This window comes from Balearica regulorum, chromosome 5 (genome assembly GCF_011004875.1).
Source record: "Balearica regulorum gibbericeps isolate bBalReg1 chromosome 5, bBalReg1.pri, whole genome shotgun sequence".
In the NCBI taxonomy this organism is placed as follows: Eukaryota; Metazoa; Chordata; class Aves; order Gruiformes; family Gruidae; genus Balearica; species Balearica regulorum.
This window is the reverse complement of record NC_046188.1, coordinates 4843251-4867524: the sequence shown is the minus strand read 5'-3', so window position 1 is coordinate 4867524 and position 24274 is coordinate 4843251. Positions and strand designations below refer to the sequence as shown.

The 24274-nt window shown below is 43.4% G+C and overlaps 1 protein-coding gene across 7 annotated transcripts in view; it reads right to left on the bottom strand.

The window, feature by feature from the left end:
* The window catches only part of KTN1 (kinectin 1), a 76872-nt gene that overhangs the window by 32297 nt on the left and 20301 nt on the right, over positions 1-24274 (bottom strand). For 6 of the 7 annotated variants that reach the window (XM_075753260.1, XM_075753263.1, XM_075753264.1 and 3 more), the window contains exons 2-14: positions 20386-20941; positions 18632-18769; positions 15951-16118; positions 13539-13669; positions 11619-11735; positions 8868-9008; positions 6718-6824; positions 5026-5158; positions 3918-4005; positions 3434-3600; positions 2706-2774; positions 864-901; positions 168-258 (exon numbers count right to left, since the gene is read on the bottom strand). In XM_075753260.1, coding sequence (XP_075609375.1) covers positions 168-258; positions 864-901; positions 2706-2774; positions 3434-3600; positions 3918-4005; positions 5026-5158; positions 6718-6824; positions 8868-9008; positions 11619-11735; positions 13539-13669; positions 15951-16118; positions 18632-18769; positions 20386-20908 — 1911 coding nt within the window. In that variant the 5' untranslated portion in view covers positions 20909-20941. The remainder of the gene's footprint in view (positions 1-167; positions 259-863; positions 902-2705; positions 2775-3433; positions 3601-3917; positions 4006-5025; positions 5159-6717; positions 6825-8867; positions 9009-11618; positions 11736-13538; positions 13670-15950; positions 16119-18631; positions 18770-20385; positions 20942-24274) is intronic. The other variant, XM_075753261.1, reaches the window with a different exon arrangement.

The following is a 24274-nucleotide window of genomic DNA, read 5'->3' as shown; positions in this document are numbered from 1 at the left end:
CTCAGCATCAAGCACTGGCCTTGCCTAGAAGAGCAAAATCAGCAGACTTGTAGCTGAAAAAGCTGTTTCTAGACCCAAAGGCAGCAGCCTTGGGAGCTTCATTTTGTACATACAGCCAACAAGCCTCTCCCTGTATCAGCTGGCATTTACACACACTTTTATTATACCTTGAGCTCTTCCTCCTTGCTGGTTAAGTTGGCGTGTTCATTGCCTAATGAGTCTTCCATCTGCTTTATCTGTTTGTCCTTTTCCGCAATCCTGGACAAATAAGAAATGATGACATATCAGTACTGAAAGGTCTTGGATGAAAGTGGCACATGAAGCATCAGGCTAAACACAAAATACATGCTGGCCCTTAAGTCCAGCTCCTACTCTAAATCCTGCTGACAGTACACTTTCGGTCCAAAAGCTTTTCCATCTGTTTTAAATGCTGTTTGCTTGCCAAAAATTTATGACTTTCTCTAGCTCTGAAACACAACAGCTACCCCATCTCCCAAAAGGGAGAAATCTCCTGGCACAGCCATACAGCCCAAATATTAACAATTCTCATGGTCATGCACATTCCTGCACGCTGCACTGATCCCTGCACGTAGGCAGTGGTAAACAAGAGAGGAGACACTGCTTTCTCTGCAGCATATAGAGCCACATACAATGGACTCCAAACCTGAGGCCAGACACAGAAGGGATATCCGCAGGAAGCGGTTTCCCACCTCCCAAATCACTCATGATGAGACGTTAGAAGCATAGACGGCAACGTTTCCTTCACCAGTCCATCCCATGCACACTGCACGTGCGTGGAGGAAAGGTGGCATGCGTTAAAAGCCAGTAACGCCTCCCAAATACCAGAGGAAAAGAATGCTCACACTTTGTGCAGTTCTTCTGCCAGGGCTGAAGCTGAGGTCTGCAAAAGAAAAAAGAAAAAAAAAAAGCTGAAAGTAAAGCAAGTCAAAGAATCATCATCTACAATGAGCCAGGAACAGCATTTGTAAGATTTCTCTAGTTGTTCTAAACTGGCATAGGACAATTCCAACTATTTCCTGGCTAAGGAACACTGAAGGAATACCAGGACATACTAACATCCCTTCCACTTTGTCCTAAGGCAACATGAAGGGAAAAATGAACCATCTTATTTGCCTTTTACCAGATTCACACAAGCCACGGGGATCACCAGCACTTGTCTCCCAAGGATTAAGTGCTTTACGGGATGTTCTGCTGACAAACCACTCAGGCTTTGAAAAAGAAAACCTAGCACAGTGCATCAGGACTTGCGTTAGGAACAGAAATAGCAAAATAAAATCAGCAAGTGGCATTTTTTCCCCCTGGAAAAGCCTATTCCTATATGGCCACCCACGATGGGGCAGGAGAGACCCATCACACTGGTTATTCAAAGCATCAAGGGACCTCTGCAGAATGTTTCACACCCAGTTTGGCAGCAGCTGTGGCAGAATTTCCACGTTCATTGGTGCTTCAGACACATGGTTCTCCTTCTCCAGCCTTATCCTCCCCCAAAACCCTGGATCCATGGGACCCTACAGCACATCCTATACTGCTTTATCTGGATCATGCCAGAGAGAACAGCAGCGAGAGAGGAAAAAAAAAAGGTCAAAGGAAACAAATAGTTCCAGCCCCAGAGGGTCTCCTAAAGGACCAGTTTCACCAACCCTGATGTCCAGAGCGGTACCCGGTCCGACGTGGCTTCCCCAAAATGCTATTTTCATACCCACTGTCCGTGGTGGAAAAGTGATCCTGCATTTTCATGGCCAATGGGAGTTACGTGGGGAAAGCACGCACCTCCTTGTTTAACCCAGAGCACAAAAGTAACATTTCCCTAGGGATTTATTTTCAAAGCTCTTTTAAAGGACTGGGATAAGAGGAGTAGGTCACGAAGATGCTGTAAATCCAGAGCGCCTCTTCCTTTGCTGCTCTCCCCACCCAAAGGCTTAACGCACCAAGCTCTTCAAACAAAGCCAGATGATACATTCTCAGTCTGATGTTGAATTTAAATCAAACTACATCAAGTGCATCCATGATTAAAAGAACACAGCACCCAACTGCACAGGAACAGTCTCCATTTGTGCCCACAGAAGTTACGGCCTTTCTGAGCTGATTTCCGTGACCCAGCTCTACATGGAAGCAACTTCAGTGACTCTGAGGTTTTACATAATGTTTACAACAGCAGCCATTTCTCAAAGAGACTAGTCAAACTAAAATTTCAGAGATTAAAAGAATCAAGAAAGGCTTTGTGCAGGTTTAGTGTTGTTTTGATGTTGGGTTTTTCTTCTGCACAGAAACCACGCCTGGAATGAACAAACACCTTTATATGGGAGGTAACCTAAGACACTGTTTCTCAACCTGATGCACAAGGGAAAAGCATGATCAGGAGTTTCACAGGAGGACTGCAAAAGGACCAAAGAACCACAAGATAGAATTATATGCATGCAAAGCTACAGAAAACAAACATTCAAAAAGGTGTTCTACCCTTTGGTTATAAACAAAAGCCACTACAGGAGGAAATAAGTGGATTTTTTTCCCCCAAAAGGACAGCAGAAGCTTAAGTTTTGAGAAACATTAGGAAAGAGGATACTAACAAGTCTTTGCTTTCAGCATTACATATCTCATATCAAGCTACAAAAAAAAAAATTAATCTGACTTAATGAAAGCTCACAATTCAAGACCACAAAAGAAAGTCTGAGAACATGCTGTACCTGTACTGCCATTTGTGAATGAAACTTCTGAAGCTGAGTATTCAAAGCATCATTCTGCTTTATCAGCTCCTTGTAAGAGAGCACAGAAAGAAAAAGCAGGCTGAGATCTGCAGCTAGTCAACTTTTGCTAGGATTAGCTCTTAGCCATGGTTACGTTAGTAAGAACAGCTTAGCATTTACATGTCAGACACTTCAAGGATGCTATTTTTCTCCCCACTAAGATCAACCAGTTTGAATGGAAGCATAAGAACCTGCTCAGTATCAAGAGAAAAACATTCCCTGCCCCACCGTGTGCCATTTGGTTTCCCCGAAGCCCTTAAGAGCTATGTCCACACTGCCTGTCACCACCTGGTGCCAGGAGAAGAGAGATCCCTCCAGAAGAGCTCACACAAACATCAAAGGGGCATGGCTGCTCTTCCAGGGTGTCCCCCAGACCATAGCGTTGTTTCGCAGCTTGGGAAATTGCTTAGGGTCAGCAGATTTTCCTGACTTGCCTGGAGTGCCTCTCAGGTCTGAGATGGCCCCAGACCTCCTCACAGCACTCCACACAAGGCTGCACTTCCTAAGTTGCCGGATGACAGACTGGCACACAGTCTTCTCATTCTTTATCCAGTGGAAAAGTTTTACTAAAGCAGCATTTCAAGGATATTACTGTGTTCCCATAGGCACAAAGTGGGTGTGGGGGGGACACACGACCACAAACCCTTAAGATACTTTAGCCATACTACCTGCACCTGCATTTGCATGGAGTCCTCTGCAGTAGCTCGCTTTTGCTCAGCCTCCATTAACTGCAACATCCTCTGCTCCAGCTGCTGTTTTGACACCATTGTATCAGTAAGTTTACTGTGCAAGCTCTGGATTTCATTGTCTTTGGCCACAAGCTTATTCTGCACATCTGTAGCAGAAATGTCAGGATTTTAATTCAGAAGTAAAAATATTTAACTTTCGGGGAAATAATTTTCACTGTAAACAGGAAGGCTGATGAGAAGTCTCATTACAGCAAGCCAAGGTTCAGCTCCCTCATCAGCATTCAAACTAACTGGTATCACAACATACCATTTCCCCAGGGTGCTGAAGCAGTACTGGCTTCACCTGAGCTGCATTTAAGCCATTTACTCAATAACGCCCTTTTTTACAAACAGCAACAGCCAAATAACTGCAGTAAGCATTATTTAGGAATTTTGTGTTCCACGGGAATTTTGTGATACATGCCTTGTTGCGCTGCTTCGTGTTCTGCTGTTCTTTTCCTGAGATACGCCTGGATTTCTTCCCATCTTCTCTCTGATTCCTGCTGCTGGACCTTCACATTGAAGAAAGAGTTGATGAAAAGCCTAACCTTTAATTTATTTTTGAAACATTCAGAGCTCATCTCTTCGATGCTATTCCCAAAACATATGGCAATGAAGTAAAATTGTTTCTTGTTGCCATTAGGGCACATCAGAGAGACAGAGCGCCCTGTAATCCTCCTCCTAGAGCAGTTTAGCCTATTAATTTGAAAGGCAAATTGTGAACAGGATTTCATTATAGGCTCACAACAAAATAGTTTATCTAATATGAAAGTGTAGCATCTTTGCCCTGCAAGTTCAGCACTAACACTAGAAGCCAGACTAGCCATGCATCACACAAATCTGCATCTCGTAATTAGAATGTGTCTCAGCTCTAGATACCAACTCTCCACCTGCAAGGACTAGAGGCAGGGAGAATTGCTGGTAGCTAAGACTTGATTGGAAATATGAAAAAAGTAATGAGCCCTGCATTGGAATTCTCACTCAAAACCGCTATGTTTCTCTTTAGAAAAAAAAATACTAAAAGACCTTTTCTTCCAAAGAAAAGGAGAGGGGTGCATCCAGAAGCCAGTCCACTTACATTTGAACTGTTAAAAAAGTGTATTTATTTAAAAATTTAAACATACGTTGAAGCAAAAGCACATAGATTCAAATAAATTAAAAAAAAAAAAAAAAAAGACACAAGGGCAATGCTATCAGGATAAACTACTCCAAAATATCAAGTCTTGCTGGAATTGCAAGCTTTAAACATCACCAGTTAAGCTTTTTTAACGATATTAACCTGGAAGGGTAAGCTTCACTTCATAGGGAGGTTTGTAATCACCCAAAATTCAGACTACTGAATAAAAACATTAAATAAGGCTGAGCCAGCCTATGGGCTATCTGAAAATAGATACTTGCAGATCTAAAGATGACAGAGATTTAGTGGCCTGGGAAACAGCTAAAGCAATTCTCACATGCCTCATATCCCATTCGACTCGGAACTTGGCTCAGATGAAGCCTGGAGCGCAACTCGACAGGAAAACCTAAGTCACCTTTAGCTGAGCAACCGCCTGCTCCGCGTTCTTCTTCTGGAGCTCCTCTTGCTGCAGTTTACTGCTCTTCTCTCCCAGCTCGTTCATCAGCCGAGCATAATCCTGACGCAGTTTGTTCAGTTCAGCCGACTGCCTAAAAATAAACATTTTCACAGCTTTTTTTTTTGTTTTTAACCAAGAACCATAGGCCATAACAACAGCTACTCAAATATCAACACCAAGTCCTATATTTACAGCCAGAGGGCTGTACTAGGTTGGGTTAGTTTTTTCCCCCCACACACTGCTTCATCCTAGGAAAGGGATGAGGGTCAGGGAATCTTGGCCATCAGCACAGCAGCTACAACCCACTGAGTCAGAAACAAAAGGTCAGCAATAAGCCACAAGCATCAGTTCCTTTAAAGCCTTTGCAAGCTGATGGGCTTAATTTGGACAGGCTTATATAAACTAAAAGAGGCTCAGCATAAGGAAAGGTCTCACATTGAAATTCACATTCTCTTCCTCTTCCTACAAAGGGTTATTTACCCCAAACTTACTCAAGACTACTCCTCCTGGACTACTAAATGCACACATCTCTTTGGACTACGCATTGCCTCCTGGCCTTGGCTCATCTATTAACTTAGGAAGGTATCTGATGCACTCTCTCACTTAGGGAGAGAAGATGCTTTTGTATTGCCCAAGGGAAGAATTTTAAAGGCTCTCCTTCGCATCTAAGCAAATAAAAAGCATTTTATTTTTTATCTTTAGTTTGCCTGAATTAAGGATTTTGACATAACTAAGAGAACGATGCTTCATTTCTAAAATCAGGGTACCAGTTCCCTTCTCTTAGTGCTGTTTATATCAGCCTGCCCCAGGAAGGAGAACACGCCTTGGCTGAGCTGCGCTCGGCAGCACAGACCCTGTTAACAGAAAGGGTCCGTTTAGAAGCAGCATCTCTGCGTGAATCGTGTAGTCAGAAAAAGGAAGATACGGAGCCCTTTCCAAGTCCTGACAGTGGTTTTGACATTCTAGTCTCCATCAGGGACAAATCACATATCTGAGATCATATAAAGCATTGGTTTTGCTCTCTATAGGCAGAAGCCCACTGGCAACAATTCATCTGTCTGACTATGGACCTTACCGGGGCGCTCAGCTTCTACCACAATATATACAATCCTCTCTGCCAGCTCAGGGGCAGCCCAAGTCGTAACTCTCAAAAGATGAGACCTTGAGATGCCTTTTTGTTTCTCCAAACATTTGCAATGCCAGCAGATAAATCCAAGTGCTGCCCCAGCGATATCACAAACTGCAGGGTGTTGATTTTTTTTTCCCCCTTATTGCAAGACTGATTTATAACTTTAGAGCTGTTGTCCTCCCAAGACCTGCATCAGCACCTCTCCTAAAGCCCCAGAAGAAAGGGTACATAGCTGCAAAAAACAACTGTGGCTGAGCACTTCTGCATTTTCTGATAAAGCCTCAGCACCCACTCTCTAAAAGCTCAGGCTTCAAATTGATAAGAGACAGTAATCTGGTTTGAAAGCCTTGGCTCAATGCAAATACAAATAGCTAGCTCTCCAGCCCAAAATAACTGTGTTTCTAGTTTAACCACAAATTCAGAGACAGCCAAGGAGATGGAAAGAAAAGGAGCAGAAGCCAGAACAACTCTTCAGGGAAGGTTTAAAACACACACAGAGCTCTGAGTAGCTGCTAACATACTTGCTCTCCATTTGATTGGTAGAAGTACTGACAGCATCTCTCAGGATACCGTTTTCCTGCTTCAGGTGGCTTATTTCTGCCTCCATCTGCTCACGGAGTTGCTGGAACTGATGGGGAGAGAAGATCAATTCCAAAAAAAAAAAGATTAAACCAAGGAGCGACAAAAACCCAACAACTTCAATATTGTGACATCTTTTGTACTGTTATTACTAAGTGGATTTTTTTGGGACAGGGGCAGCTTTACCTCCTTCCTCACACATCCACTCAAATTAAACTATACTACTTAGACTCTCTTGTTTGAATAAAAGCACCAGTTTCCTTTTATACCAACGTATCAACCTACTTCTCAAGGCAACCTTTTTTGTTTAAAATAGTACTCGAGTGTTACTTAGGATACTGATTGCTCAGCTGTATAACTTTAGATACTTGTCAATAACTGGACATCAATAAATTACTTTTCCAAAGGGAAATTAAATGCACCAGGAATTATCATTAGCAGTTTACAAGGCCTTTGAACAAAGCAGAAGTATAAAATAACTAATAACACGCAGATTCTAGCATGTAAACTGCAAAAGGTTTGTCCTCATCTAATATCCTGAAGTCAAGATTATGAAATAGATCCTTTATTTAGACAATAATATGCTTTGATTGCATTTTCAACAAGGGTCCAAACTGAGGCAGAAAGAAGCCCTGGTAACTCAAGGCTGCTTCAGAACAGTGCAAACAAAATCACAAGGCTGAATTCAAAGAGGAAAAAAAATGGACTCTGCGTACACAGACATCATCATAGCTGGTCTTAGAGCCCACCAGCCTGCTTTGAAAGTCCTAAGTACATACAGCTGTAATATTTTCTTCCTTCACCAGTGCCAGTCCGTAGATATGCCTGACACCATTTCCAAGACCCAGTTACATCAAATGGCTGACTCACCCATGAAGATTTTGTATATTAAAAAAATCCAAACAGATGTTTATGTAACAAATGCAGCAGGATATAGCAGCCCCTTGTAGGGCAGTCACCTCCAGCTCGGCACCAATACGTATAACACGCTGTTCTCCTTAGACGTTTCTTGGGGGGTTCTCCCCCCCACACTTTTAATGCCAACAGATATATAAGGTCCCAACAGAAGCAGGGGCACAAGCCCCACACAACTGGAAATTTGGAGAGTTTTCAGCTTCTCTGCAATGCTACAGCACATCAGCAGGGGGAGAACAACCAGAGCACTGGTTCCTCTGCGCACCCTTTCTCCAGCTTTGACGTTTCCAAAAGTCACCCGGTTGTGCCCAGATGTCCTTCGCCCTCCCCAGCCAGCAGTAAGACACTCTCATTATGCAGTTGTCTGTGTAGGTTCAAAGGAATTAATTTCTGGAGAATGTAGTTCTGCTCCAAAACTGCAGAGATGCTACTCTCCAAAGTGCCGAGACAGAAGACACGCTATTAAAGCTGGAAAGTTTAAATGCTGGGCTTGGTGCTGTGGCATTTACACAGAAAAAAAATACTAGACTGTCAAATCTAAGTCCCAGTGAAGTTGGTATAACAGGGGTCATTTTTTTTTTAGAAACCTTTAAGTCAAATTTTTCAGTCTGATGAACCAAACTCTTCTGTGGTCACTCTGTTATAATGCAACTTTGGGAGAGAGTAACAAGGGTCTTAAAAAAAATGCAAGTGTTTGCCCTTCAAATATTTTCAGCTCTCCCAGGCAATGATACTTCATGTATATTATCCTATGTTGTCAGTCTGTAATATAATTTTAAAAAATGAGATTTATCAGCCGGTAAATGATCATTAGCATTAGTGGTTCTCTGAAGTTGAGTATTTCAGTTAGATTTTACTAACTGAGTAATATTTAGCAGAATACCACTAAGCAAAAGTAACTAGATCAGATTACAGCTGCCTAATGCCAGTCTTTTACAGACCATAAAAGAGTTCTCTGTGAAAACACCTTGTCTTTCTTTCAAGCCAGGAAACTGCCACAGTTTCCCATCCTCATGCAGACATGTTATACCACTCACTACCTCAAGGCTCGAGGTAGTGAAGCCAATTTCTGTGTAAGCAAACAACAAATGCTGCAGCCTGGCAATAGTAAAGGTTCCTCAACACTGATCTGCTTGTGCATGAACATCGACTCAAAAGGTTTTGGTAAAGCATTTACCTTTATCTTCATCTGCTGAGATTCTTGGTAGCTAACATGTATTTTACTCTGAAAAGTGCCGTGCTCCTTTTCTAGTGTGTTGATGCGCTCTCGCATTTTCGCTGTAAGCAAGCCGTTCCTCTCCTTTTCTGCAACCAGCTCCTTGGGTGGGAAGCAAAAGGAAAAAAAGGAAAGAAGTCATCTACTGATCCTTTCTAGAGTCTAATAGTCAGTGTTTTAAGATAACCAAAAATATAGCAAGTGGGCATTAAACCAAAGTCAGCATCAACCTTTGCTCAAAGAAATTACAGTGTTATGCTGAAGTTTGGTTGGGTCTAATTTCACATCTATTAAAAACAGGTTTGCCAATTTAAACACTGATCTTCTGCTATCTCAGAAGAGTAGGAGTCTTAGAAAATTTCTATCAAGTTTGGCCAAATTATACAGAGTCCTAACAATTAAAACCACTGATATCACACAGGGCAAAGCTTAGATTTTCATCTCAAGTTTAGCAAAATGGAAGAACGCAGGTAAAGAACAGTGGCACAAGAACAGAGCGTTTTAGAGCAAAGAACTGCTTTGTAGCAGGTTGCAAAGCCAACCATTTTGCCAGAGGAGATGGGCTATTAGTACCCAGCAACAGCCAGAGAAGCCCTGAATTCTACCAGCATGATGCCATATTATAGCTTTCAAATGGAAATACACATTGCTATTTAGATTAATCATTTATTAGCTAGTAATTCAACCCAGACACCTGAGAAATCCATAGAGCTGCTCCTCCGCAATATAAATACACTTGCTGTAGTAAGCAAAAACATTAAGTGCAGCTTTCGGCAAGCTCCCATCGCAGAACGAGGTATTTGTACCATCTAAGCTTCAGGTGTCTTCAGCTACGTGGCAGAGCACGCAGCTCCTTACAGTGCCAGGGAGCCTTGACACATAATTTAAGTGCTCTAAATTATTAGCCTGAATACCCTCCATCTCTTCAGAGTAATTATAGCTTTTTCTACATTTTAATTTAAATAAAAGCTATTCTGTCTTTTAGATCCAACTTACTGGCTTCAGGAGGCTGTTCCCCCTGAATGAAGTGACACAAGTTCCCCAACCCATGTTCACTGAGGCATTTAGGAACTTGAGTCACACCAAAAGTTTTAAATCACTTCTGCAAATACAGTGTAAACAGCTTGACACAAAGCCTTGACACAAAGTTATATTTGGATCTGCTAAGATGCAACAAAAATAAGGGCACCAGGACATTCTGCAGCTTCCTTCTACCCTTCCACCAATTCCACCATCCATCTGCAGCTCTCGCTATCCCAGCCAACCTGTCAAGGCAGTGCCAGAGATCCTGGGAAGATTAGCTTTCACCTAGCTTGTGTTTTGTCAAATACCTCTGAGGTCAGGCACCTCTTGCTCTCATTTATCCTCTCCAGTTTGCATCTTTATCAACACCCCTGTAGGAACAACGCCTGGACCTTACAGTCCCGCTGTAGCTTTTGGCAGTGTTTTCAGAGAAACTCATTAATTACAAGATAAGAGCTTTTTGTCAGTCAAGCTGAGCTTTTTCCCTTGTTCATCCCAATATTCTAGCACTGCAGTGACTTTGCTTTCACCGGTTTTCTCCCAGCATTCAGGAATGCCTGTTTACCTCCTCCTTCCCTCCCACAATCCAGACAGCAAAAACCCCCATGACCCCTACTTCTCCACAGCTCCTGCCTTGCCTTCACAAGCATCACTTTACAGATGTTTTTTCCCCACCACATCAGCTTCTCCCACACCCAGGCTCCTTCACACATTCCCTCCACTTCTTCAGCAGTGGATACCTCCTCCCTTTCATTCTGCAATCCTGAGTCAGAGTTTCTTTTTCCGAAAAAAAAACACATCACAAGTCCTTTCTCCCTACAGTTACATATTGACTATCCCAAACCTCTCAATCCCATCTGCAAACACACCTACCTGTGCCCTGCCAGGAGCTCACACAACACCCCCTCCCTTCTTTCCTTCTCATCGCCAAGGCTCCCAACTCCCATCCCACGTCCTCTGACCATTCTGATCCCATCTTTACCCACCCAGCTTTTTGTGCTGTAACACAGCCCTCCCGAGCATAATGCCCATGAGCTTCCAAACTAGCCAAAATATAAGAATCCTCCCCGCAAAGAGTCTCCAATTCAATCCGTATCTGCCTAATTATTTGTTCTACCGTAACTGCTTTCCTCTGAAATCTTCATAAGAAGAAGTCAAGTTTCATAAACTAGTTTTCAGTGGTGCATCAGCAACCCTGTAAGTCTAAAGCGACCAGAGCTGCAACTCGAGGGGCTAAGCAGGCAGTCTGCACTTTCCGTAGCTTCCTTCTCGACAAAAAAACCCCGTATGACCGGTGTGCCTAGAAGTACACAAGCATGTGAATGCTAGAATATGTACCAAATTAAAACTGCAATGCAGAAAAGGTGTTAAATATTTGCATCCACAAAACCATATTATAATTGGCAAAGGAAGCGTTTTTAAAGTAACCTTTTGAAAAGAAAAATAGTCTCAGCTTAAAAGTCTCAGTAAATGAACTCGCTGGAAAAAATACTGGAAAATAACTCTGCATAAATACGTTAATGGCATCATAAAATCAAACATAATGTCTTGGTAAGCTTTCCCAGTACAAAAAATTTCACCTTTCAATTTATACTGAGCTCAGTGAAGCAGCATTTGATGACTGCTAGTCCTGCAAGCCCCTGCTCCTCTTCCATGGCTCTCTATACGCCTGAACCTCCGCGAATTTACCTGGGTTAGCTGCTTGCATTGCTCCTTTGCAACGGCTGCCTCCTCCTTCATCGCAGCGAGCATTTTCTCTTTGTCTTGTAGCTGATGTACAGCTGCAGCCGACTCAGCCTTGCTAGCCTGCAGCAAAAGTACATAGAAACGATCATACATGCAGAGCAAACTTGAGAGGAAGAAACACAACCCTCCCGCCCCCGAATGGTCCGTCTGCATGGCATACATGGCACCACCAGTGCCCAATTTCGCCGCTAATGGATCCTGCGGTGCCGATTTCGTTAGATGAGGAAATGCATTTTCAAATGCACTGAAACCAATTAAGAGAATAAATGGGCTCTTAAGGTGCTTCCGCGTTGGAAGAGAGCTGCTGTGGTGGCACCGGGAAAACAAAGAACGGCCATTACGAGAAATAAAGGAAAAAGGCGCAGAGATGCTGAATCATTCAATAACCGAGGTTGGAAGGGAATTCTAAGATCACCTGGTCCAGCCCACCCTCAGAGCAGGTATAATCCAACAAACTTAATCTCTTGAAATACCTTGCTACAAAAGGAAAGAGGGGACACTGATCTGGTGTCTCCTTCCACTTCACAGGAGAGCATCCAGCTGACATAATTACATTTCTGCTGGCACACTGACACACAAACTTTCAGAGATACTACAGGGAGCAGAACTAGAGGAACAATCCCCACAGTCCTGCCACTTGTATACTGGTCCTAAAATGAAATAACTGCAGTAAGGGGCAAACTTAAATGTTTCTGCTTAGACTTCACTCAAAGTCTGTTACCTGAAGAAGCAAAGAAGTGTCAGTCCATAAACGCACTCTGAATTTGTTCAGAAGTTCTCCTTCAGTGGTATTGTGTACGTATACAGTACAAAACATACTGTCAATGTCTCACATGAGCTACAGCTAGGAAAATACACTTCCATCTACAGAAATGTACGTTTTTGGGTTGTATATAAATCCAGAAACCCATTAGATCCTAGAGGTTTAGCTTTAACACCGAACCTTCCTTTAAAAGAAAAGAAAAAAAAAAATACAAGCAGCAAGCTGGTTGCTGTTCTGAATGAAACAGGTAACACCATTGCAAGTGTACAGCTATTGGGTTTTCGGTCAAGCACTGAAACAGGAGCCGAGAAAGAATGTTAAGTCTGTCCTTAGAGGTTTTCAAGGCCCAGCTAGACAAATCCCTGAGCAACTTGCTCCAAATTCAGCACTGACCCTGTTTTGAGCAGGCGGTTGGACTGCATGACCTCCTGAAGCCCCTGCCAACCCAAATTATGCGATACGCTATTATATTGCGTTAACTGAATTGACACACATCCAGTTCTGCGTTTCTGTTCTGGTACCCTATCTGCAGAAGAATACAGAATTGCAAGACTTCAAGTGTGACAAACAGGATGTTACAAGCACAAAGTGACAATCGTGATGAGTCACGGGAGGGAAGAGTAAGACATTGGTGGTCACCACTCTCCTCTGTCTTAATACAAACATTTAAAAATCAAAAATAAAGATCCGCCAAGCACTGGCACAGGTTGCGCAGAGGCTACCGTCTCAGTCCCTGAAGGTTTATCCTATTTACACATTTGTGAAAGATCACTCCTGGAAGTCAACAGGCCAACACACACACATCAGCTGCGGCAGCAGTCCTACGTTGTACACCTTATTCTCCATGGTTACGTCTGCTCTTTACGAGCGGTCAAAAGCCAGCAGCCTGTCTAGCCAGCCCATGGAATGGCAGATGGCAGCACGCAGACATCTGACAACTGCTGTCTGCACGCAAAGCGAGCACAGACCAGCTGGAAAAAGTCTTTCAAAGACAGAATGTAGAAATCACAACAGAACACTGATATAGCTAATTTGACAGCATCTCTTGCTGTTTCTGCTTGTTTAAGAGTCTTTCCTCCCCGCCACCCGCAGCCATTCACCTTTTGCAAGACATCATGAATTGCACTGGATTTTTCCTTTAACACCTCCACTATGCAACGGGCCTCATCTTCAGTGAAGATCATGTTCTTCACGGCCATTACAAAGTCTTTAAATTTTACTTCAGCATTCTCTGCAACACAGAAGGGAGGATATATTTACTTTGGACTCCATACAGAATTATTTATTTTGCCTCGAAACAGCATGTGATAGGGTATCATTATGCATTATCTTTAATTTCAGTCTGAAATGCCAAGAAGCAAAAGGTCATGAACATTCAGCAAAAACAACATATCTCCGATTTAAATCCGATAACAATCTGCCAGCTGACAGTTTTGGGAAAAAAATCCCACCACTTACTTTGTACAGTTGGTAACGTTTATAGTGTTGCTAGCAAGAAGACAAAGCATAACACAGATTTGGGGGGGAAAAAATAGCATTAATGTGAAAACTTGAAGAGTCCTTTCTAGTGTATTATGACAGTAATTCAAACTGAGCTATCAATTTAAAGGACAGCCTGCCTCTACAAACAAGATGCAAATGACAAGGTAATGAATTTAAGAACTGGCACATTTCTGATTACAATACATGAAAACCAGAAAAATATGCCATCAGCCTAAGTTTGGAAGAGAACTGCTGTAGAAGGAGTTCAGCAGCAGGAAGATAAATCAGTAAGTGTTTAAACAGACACAAACAAGGAAACACAATTCAACTCATTCATGGTCTTAGAGGAACAAAACCCACATTTGTTCATAAAAAATAGGCTGCACGTTCATAGGTCATTAGGTGGCCCCCTAACTTAAGTAAATGGAAGCACAAGACCAAGGCATCCAGTAGCTCAGTCAAATATTCACCAGTGCACAAAACTACATCAAGGGACTGGAAGGGGAAGGAAAAAAAGATAAAGCGAAAATAAAAAAAGAAGGCAAAAGCTGAAAATTGATGCTTGGTTCAGAAATTGTCCCAGAGATCATGGAGAAGGGTCCATGTTCCCACCAGAGGTATTAAGTGTGCCAACGAAGCCAAGCCATGCATCAAACCCAAACCTCTCCAGAATTTGAAAAACGAATGAAGAACAAAAAAGTGCTGGTCATACTCAGCCCCCAAGAGAAATTACCAAGCATAAAAACAAATCACTGAATAAGAGAGTCCAGGGAGGCTGGGAGGAAGCGCTGAGACATTCTAGCACACTTTCTCCTAGTCCTAAATCCAACTTAATTTTGGCCACAGACTTCAGATCACATCACATCATTGCTGCACTGACATCATCAACGATGATGTTACCAGGAACATGCCAAAATCCTGAGACCACAGTCCAGTTCACTGGGAGTCTACAGCAGCTTGGCCTGGACCAGCCTGAGCTCCGTGCTCCCTGGAGACAGGAAGACCTTGCCCTTGCACCCAAGAAGCTTACAATTAGAATAGGGGAAGATTTCTATATTGGGAGGGCAAATCCCAGCTGACACAGGAGAATTAGGAGCTCATATAGAAGGTTACAGCTTCCAAAGGAAATGAGAAAGGACGGGTGCACTGCAGGGCAGTAATATGCAGCCACTGAGCTAGAAGCACAAAGGGAGCCTCAGGCAAGTGGGAATCCACTCAAGATACCTCAAAGAGATGCCACGAAGCTTTCAAGTGAGCATTTTAGAATACAAGTCTAAGGAGAGATTTGAGTGCGGTGAGCGACCAGGCAGTGTCGGAATGCCAGCCCTCTACACAAACCTGAGCAGGGAGTCACTGCTCCGTCAGTCACTTGAATGACCACAAGTATGAGGGTCTCACCTCATGGCTCAGGAAGCCTGGCATGCCTTGAGCAGGTCAGTGGCCTATTTCAAGTTTCAGCGTGGGACGCAACGCTCATTAATCACGCTCAGTAATCACTCCAGGCCTCCACGGGAGAGTTTGAAGGAAGCTCCCCTGTCCCAACCAATTCCAACTACATTAAAAGGAAAAGTCAAAGTCTTGCTGGAAACTGTCAGACTCGATCTCCACCAGCAATTTGCTTTGGGTAACTCTGTGCTGCGTTCAGATACACGCTGGCTGAGCAGCCCAAACTAGCTCCACAAAGAGCCCTAGAGCTGCACTCCCAGTCTCAAGTAGACTCCGACAGCCCATGCTGAAAGCTCCAGAGTCCATCACCATTAGCAATGCCTGACCTACACTGTAAAACTAGCTCGCACGCATCTGTGTGGTCTGTGATCACCCGTTTCCTCACTGTGAGGACACAAAAGCCTACAGTCAGTGTTAAAAGGATTCAGATGGCACAAAACCCTTTCAACAGTGCCAAAGACGGGAGAAATGAGCACAGACAAGAACCAACAGTGTCCTGCAGCCACAAATGTTTTCCTCAAATCACTTCTTCTCTGTTCAGGTTTCCAGGCAGGCTATGCCAGACTGCATTATCTGTTTCTTACCTTTATCCGTCTCATTCTTTAGTTTCTTGCCACTGCTCTTCTGGATCCCCTCGCTCGCATTTTGTTTTGCTACTTCAACCGCTTCTCGCTTTTCCAAAGTGGCAGCATCAGAATTATCCATCAAAGGAATATAAGTAGTTGCTTGAATAAGAGGTTCATCCACCAAAACTGTAATCAGAAGTCCACAGGATGGTTAAAGCTTTGTAATAATTAACATCAACATTTTTAGAAGAGGTGCATAATGTATTAGAGGGTTGAATTAAAGCATCTCCAACCTCAATAGTTAGTTAGTTATACTCTCTATTTTCTATTATCCTTCACAGCTTAACTCATTAAAGCTCTTCAGGTAAGTTCATTAAATAAAGGTCTCTAATGCATAGTAATTTAATAGCCTCAATTAAATTTCTATTTCCAAAGCTGCCTTTTAGCATTTTAACAAGCAGCAGAGAAGAACCTTTAGATTTTGACTTTCATTTCACTTTAATGAGAAAGTCACACATAGCATCAATGACACTAGTTTACTTGTGGCTGCGTACGAAATCATTCAGCATCCTTGAAGCATGCGCATAGTAAAATCTTCTGCTTATTCTGTTAAAAGCTGGTACCTTCCTGACAGCATTTTCACCCAGATTACATCACCAGTGAACTAAACCATTTAGGCAGAATGTGCGGTAGGGACAGCAAACCAAGCTTATTTCACATGGAGACTCAACTGCACTTAATGAAGATATCTCATCTGTCAGAGCAGGCTTTAGGCATCATTAATATTCAGAGAGGTACCCAGAGGTACTGCCCGACCTCGAGTCTCCATTCACACAGCACTGTATAAACCTGGGGAGGATCAGCCTCTGCCCAAAGAGCTTTTCAGCCTGCGCTGCTGAGACAAAAGCAGGGGATGGGAGAGGAAGAGCAACAGACCACGACAACAGACACGGCCAGCAACGGAGCTAACTGAGCTGGATCTGCTGTTTGCCCAGCGCCTGAGCTGCTGGTCCACGCTGCCTGAAACAAGATGTAGCATGCAGAGCCACACCACATAGCGGGAAAGCTCACTGACCCTGCCAGCCTAGACTGGAGGGCTGATGGAAACAGATGCTATGTGGCAGACCAGAGAGGAGGAATTGGGTGGAATGCAAGGTTTCAGGCATCAGTGCAAGACAAATATGCGTTTCTGGCTGCCAGAGAGCTGGTTAGAAAACACTTTTGTATTTTGGCTGCTGTTAAGGAGCAAAATAGGTTTATAGACCTCCTGTGTCACCTGCTAGAATCTTCCACTGAAGCAGGCTGCAAACACCTACAGGTACACTGCAAGTTCAGAAGTGAGGAGAGCTCTCCTCTAGCAGAAATATCCACCACCTAATCCAGTTACCATCTCACCTTTTCCCTTCCTCTCCTTACTAACTTCCCCTCCTCATTTTATTCCCTTCCTTTCAAAATCTATTTAGTATCAATGAGACATTTTGCAGTGTCAGTAACATCTGAAATCCCCATAGTACTGTCTTGGCTAATCCGGATACTCACCACAGCTAATTTTTGCTCTGTCATTTTGGAGAGGCAGCTTTAAAAGAAGACAGCTTGCATTCAAATAACGCACAAGCTATTCCTGTGTAGCACTGACAGCTTCGCTTTAATGCTGGCTGAGCTGGTACTGACGCTTATTTGAGCATTACCCACATACAGACAAGTTTGTGGTCCATAAAGTGGTCCCTCAACAAAGGGCAATGGATGCACGAGGAAAACCACAAGAACGTCCGCAAAAGGCAGTCACATCCTAGGCTCCCCATCAGTAGGTTTCTTTCAGGAATAATTTGAAAGTTTTTCAGTTGTTGTAACATACAAGAACCCTACCACTAACTGGAAGCCCACCCTGGTCTGAGCAGCACCCACAACTGATCTGGACCCCGATGACCTGATCAAAGCATAAAGGAAGCAGTGACCAACACTGCCTACTCCAGGAGCAGTCCACCAGCCGCCAACTGGCAGCCCATAGCTGTCCCAGTAAAGAAGAGTTTTGAGAAGCTAACAAGGTAGCCTCACAGAACTTCATGGTCACACTCTTCCCAAAAGCCACAGACAAAGGCGCTCATTGTCAGGAGGAAAAAAAAAAAACCCACACACACCACACACAAAAAAACCCCACAAACACAGAGGCAGACTGAGCCAAGAGGAGACAAGAAACAGCATCTTGGCAGAGAACGAGGGATGACGAACAGTGAAGGCCTTGACAGCAAAGATGAGCAGTTTATGTTGGAGCAACAGCTAGCTAACAAAAACACAATAACAGGGGAACGTGGTCAAAGCAACCAGCTACAAAACTGCAGTCTTGTTTGGGGCAGATGACTGCAGCAGTTCCAGACATGCCTTGCTCAGACAATTCAGAGGCTGCTCAGCTTATATTCTAAGTCAACATATTACTCCTCAATTCAAGCATGGACATTTGGATCCAAAATAGCTTAGAAAAGTTCACAGCATCATCCCATGTGCAGTGGTACCAGATGTTCATAAAATAAAACAGTATCTCAGGTTGAACAATCTTTCCTACCTGGATTTCCTGCTTTTTCAAATTAAAAGAGTTATCCTTCTACAAGTTTATTTTCCAAAGGAAGAGAAACTAAAGTATGGATTGCAAAAAGGTTTAACAGTCAGGTTTATCTGAACTACATCTCAGTCTGTATTCTCACCATTATCAACTTTCTGCTTCTTTGCAGAGACTTTCTTCTTTCCTGATACATTTTCTTGCTTTATCTCCTGGTGGAGCAGCACTGGGTCTTGCTTTTTGGCAGGAGATACAACAGAATCAGTCTTAGTATCTTGATCATCTGTAACAGAGAATTAAGACAATATGCTTTTCTGTATATGATCAGCAGCACTTTTAAATCAATAAACCTGTAATAATCACCAAAGTCCATTCCCAGAAAAGAGAAACCCATGTATTTTAATCAGAACGTGAAGTTATCTGTATATCTGCACACGCACGCACTCACAAACACATACACCGCCCATATCAGATGAGACCCCAAAGCAATAGAAAGATTTAGCAGAGTCAAGAGCCACAGCACCTGGTGTTTTGACAGACAAGAATCTTATCTGCAGAACATATGGCAATGCAAGTAACAGTTTAACAAATCCAAGCCAGGTTTTACTGTGACAGAGCAGACAACACATGTTACTCATATTAGTTTCTCATTTGCAGGAAGTATTTTATCTCCCCCTCCCCATGAACCCACTTGGATATTTCACACACACCCCCAATAGCTACTGGGACGGTGAGAAGCAGAAAATAAGTATTTCTCATCAGGGAACTGTTCTTTTTATAAGTTGTTTCTAGTGAGAAATTTTTTTATCTTTTTGGACAGCCTGTGCTATATGATATTCTTGTCAGAGCTGACACACACAATGCGGGGTTACGGTGTTAGCTCCTGTAATCAAGGATAAGAGTTAGTTGTGGCTGCCCTCAGAACAGTGCTTGCAGACCACATTTTAACTGTGCCACAGAGATTTTTCAGAGACCACCCACAAGCAAGATTTGATACTTTTTTTGTTGGTAGTGGGTGGGTCTTTTTCTTCTCCCTTTTTTCAGAAAAAGAAAAAAATCTACCACATCAAGCAGCAATGTCATTCTTTTTCCTCACTCCCTGTAGCAAACCTGTTGTAAACCTGTTACGCCTGCATCTCAAAAGGCTGATCTGCACATACCTCGGTCCTCACTTATTTCTGAAACTGGGTATTTTTATTCCTTAACTTCTATTCACAGTCAGACAGCCACACTGAGACATGTCGACTTCTGCCGAGGATACGGTCAAGAGAGTCACAAGTGATTCTGACTACAGCTTTCGGTCTGTTCTAGGTTGGATGTTTCAGTTACAATGGCTGGACCAGTTTTCTTTTACCATCAGTTCCATTCAATTATTGAGGTGCAGCAGGTGGGAAGCAGCTGTAAGTGCTTCTTTCCATGAATTAACCACCAAACACCTCTTTGTAGATTAAACCTGCACTTAAACAGTGATTTATTTTGCACACTCTGTGATGAGGTGCCCATCCTTATCAGGGCAACCACTCTTCGGACTCCACTTTTTCAGTGCTTGACATCAGAACACACACGGCAAACATCTAATGATTTCTTTCAGGTAATCGAAATTTTGACAGCTTGAAAGCAAAGCAGCCAAACCACAGAGCAAAGCAGATACGAGCTGCTCTGTTTCCCTCAACAATCTTTAGTAGAAGAAAGCAAGGACAGGAGGAGGAAAACCAGAGCATTGCTGCCAGATGAGAACAGGGAGGAAAAAAAAGCAATAGCTCAAAAAGGAAAAGGTTAGAAGTGAGCTTTGCCCCGTAGAGATCAGGCAGAACAGTTGTGAGAGAGACTCTGTGGCCTTGCAAAAAGCAGAACACGGTTTTGGCGTTCTGTGCAAGAAGCATATGCAACATCAGATACCCATTCCATTTTTCTGCTTCTTCTGCCCAGGCTTCTTCTTAGATGCTCCTGATTCAGATGGTGGAGTGGGCTGTTTTGTAACAGGGACTGGTTCTACTTTCTTGCCTGAAGACTTGGATCCTTCCGACTCCTTAGTTACGTGATCATCTTGAGCGGCCTTGTGCTTCTTCTCCTTCTTCTTCCGTTCTCTAACGCCAGTGGATGCTTCAGTCACACTCAAGGGAACAGGAGCAACGTGCTCTTCATCCGTGCTCAGGGCGTCAGAGAGCTTAAAATCCCGAGGTGTACTTTCGGAGTCAGACTCGTGGATGTTCCCATTCTGAGCTTCTTTCTTCTTCTTGTTCTTCTTCTCTGTTTTCTTTTTATCAGTCTTGGTAGGTGGAAACTTTAGGTCCCTTTTCTGTTTTGCAAGGACTTCATCATATAAAGTTTCTTTCATGAAAAGCCAGAAGAAGAGGAAGATGACTGTAATAACCACAGAAGGAATGAGGATGATAAAGTAGGTAGACTCGTAAAATTCCATTGTGCTTTTTCTTAGCTGTATTTTTTAAAAAACCTATAGAGGGAAAAAAAAATAGGTTTTGAACAGGTTTTCCTCCATATTATTTCCCCCATCAATTATAATAATATAAAAGCAGCTTTGTCATTGTTTTAGAGAAGCCTTAAAATAGCTTTTAATAAAATTGCCAAACTGTATCAATCACAGAACAGCTTCTGCAGTTGTTTACACCACCATTTAACCGGGATAGGGAGGAGTCGCACTTTGCAAGACTGCTGATCTGGGAAGGGAGCAATTCTCTTTCCTTACCTTTCTTCATCTTCCTCTTTCTCCCTTCCCAAGTGAATTTCGTTAAGTTAAAGCTTTTGATTTCAGAAATACATGAGACAGCACTTCCAGAGGCTGTGAAATAAGGACCAGTACATGCAGAGCAACACTTTTTTTTTTTTGCCACAAATCAGACATAACAAATTAAGATTTTTATCTTAGCAAGTGGGAGTTAAATCTCAACTTCCTTTTGTTCCCAGATTTATGACAGCTTCAGAAGTGGAATGAGGGGAAAAGGGAGAACACCCTAAGTTTTAGTCAACCATAAGGAATCAGGTGTTTTCAAAACTGCTTTTTGAAGTCTAAACCCCAGCTTTAAGCTCATGACAGTTCCACACACTTATAGGAAAACAGAAGATCTGTTACTTATTTTGCACATGTAACTGTACAACTTCCAGGGCACTAACAGACCAGATGACTCCAAGATAATTTGCTGAAAACACTGTTTAGGCCCCAACCATTAATTTTGTTTGGGTTGGTTTTGGTTTGTTTTTTTTAAGTAGGAACCATAGAGTTAAAAAAAGTCAGAATGAAGCTAAAAACTCTTAACTTTGGGGCCAAGATAAGGTAGATTTTCCTATTTCACAACTGATCACTACAAACAGACCTGGATTTTTGCAGGAAGAATCCAAATCCTCTCCAGATTGTTTATCCCAAGAAAAAAAAAACCACAAAACACCAACCATTGAAAATAACACAATCAAAACTCTAAGCAAGCACAATTCCTGATTCACCACCTCAATCTAAAACCACCGTGGAAAACATATGCTTCCACTATGTTTTCCTCTATACAAAGACAACTCTTCAACTCAACTATCCCTTGGGAGACCCGTTCTCTTGGGAATGGAAGACAAGAGGTCTAAGCCAGGTTGCGTCTCAATCTTTGTCACCTTCTCTGCAGCCATTGCCCAACCACAGCATCCCCCAACACATGCAAAGGTCCGCAACAACACTTGGGGAAACTGGTACTGTTAACGACTCCACGCACATCAGACTGCCGATCTGCTTCTCAACCAGGTGAGGATGAGAGCTTCACACAGGCTTAGACATCAGTGAGATGACCTTAAAAACAGTAGGGAGAACCGTCCCACACCTTAAAGCAGTATTGCTTGCAATCCCAAGCACAACTACAGGCTAGGTGGAGAATGGATTGAGAGCAGCCCTGAGGAGGACTTGGTTGATGAAAACCTCAACATGACCCAGCAATATGTGCCAACCGTGTCCTGGGCTGCATCAAAAGAAGTGTGACCAGCAGGTTGAGGGAGGCGACTCTGCTCTGGTGAGACCCCCCTGCAGTACTGCATTCAGCTCTGGGGGTCCCCAGGACAAGAAGGACACGGACCTGGTGGAGAGAGTCCAGAGGAGGCCACGGAGATGATCTGAAGGTTGGAGCACCTCTGCTATGGAGACAGGCTGAGAGAGTTGGGGTTGTTCAGCCTGGAGAAGAGAAGGCTGCGGGGAGACCTTAGAGCCCCTTCCAGTCCCTGAAGGGGCTCCAGGAAAGAGAGACTGGTGACAAGGGCAGGGAGTGACAGGCCAAGGGGGAATGGCCTGAAGCTGCAGGAGGGGAGATGGAGATGGGATGGGAGGCAGAAATCCTTCCCTGTGAGGGTGCTGAGGCCCTGGCACAGGTTGCCCCGAGAAGCTGTGGCTGCCCCTGGCTCCCTGGCAGTGTTCAAGGCCAGGTTGGATGGGGCTTTGGGCAACCTGGGCTAGTGGAGGGTGTTCCTACCCGTGGCAGGGGGGTGGGACTGGATGGGCTTTGAGGTCCCTTCCAACCCAAACCAATCTATGGTTTCCACTGCTGCTTAGAAAAATAGATATGCCGCCTATGACACAGGGTATAAAGTCCATGTAGAAGTTGTATGGTGCAGGGAGAGGACAGGGTCTCCTTGCTTCTGGGCAAAAGATTACTCTTTAAATACCTAACACTATTACACGTAAGGTTGTTTTACCTCAACTCCTGGCTTTGCTGGAAGCTGCTATCAGACTGGCTTGCTATCCTGCCCCACTGGTGAGAGCCTGGTTTGGAGCCTGACTCTAGCTCAAGAGGGAAGAGTTGTTATACATAACAGTTTCTGGAGAGAGAGGAGTTACTGTGATAATGTATTTGTACAGTGCATTAAGCAGCACAGAAAGCAATGAGTGAGAACTCTAATTTGACTATTAAGTTATCCAAATAAAAGATTAACATTTCAATGCACTAATTATTCATCAGTTGTCTTAACGTTAAGTCTCCTCCCACTCCGTATTCATTTTCTGCGCATGCACAGCTCACCGAAAAGGCTTGAATCTAGAATTACATCCAACACAGTTTCAGAAGGGCTGAGAGGGATGGGAGGAAAAGCTTGTCTTTTGGGAACAAAAACCACAGATGCTCAAAACCAAGCTGGAGCTTTCAAGATGATTAGTTACAGCTACTTGATAAAACCAGCTCCCTGCACTAAGCCATCTAGTATTAGTCATCTCTTGAAGGAAGCAGATCTTGAAAATTTGTCTCAGCCAAAGTCAATATTGAACACTTATGGGAAAAGCTAATCCCCAAAGTAAATATGTAATTAAGCAGATTTTTCACAAGTGTAATTAAGTTGATCATTACAATACATTATTGCAACAATTACAATACCTAACCAGTATTGTGGGCTCAGACCAGCCCACCTCTGCCTTGCTGATACACGAGCACACGGCTGGCTGTAAATTCATCCGATTGCCACGGCCGAGCCAGGACGATCACACCCTGCAGCCGTCCCCGCACATTTCCCAGCACCCGACACCAGATGCTCAGGTCAAATCACACGCTTAGCAAAATACACGTTGTAAAGGCTCGAGACACCAAGTGTCAGGAGGCATGATGGTCAAGGCAGAACCAAGGACTAGCAGAAAATGTTGCTTTGAGATCAGAGAGGCTAGACATATTTAAAAGCTTTGGTTGCTTCAAGAGGAGCATAAATATACAATTATAACAGCTAGTCTGAGTGGGGAGTGTGTACTGGGCTAGATGAGGTCTGATCCCAGAGCTGGCCGAGCAATACAAGCTCCGCTGAGTCCCCGTCCACTGCCCCG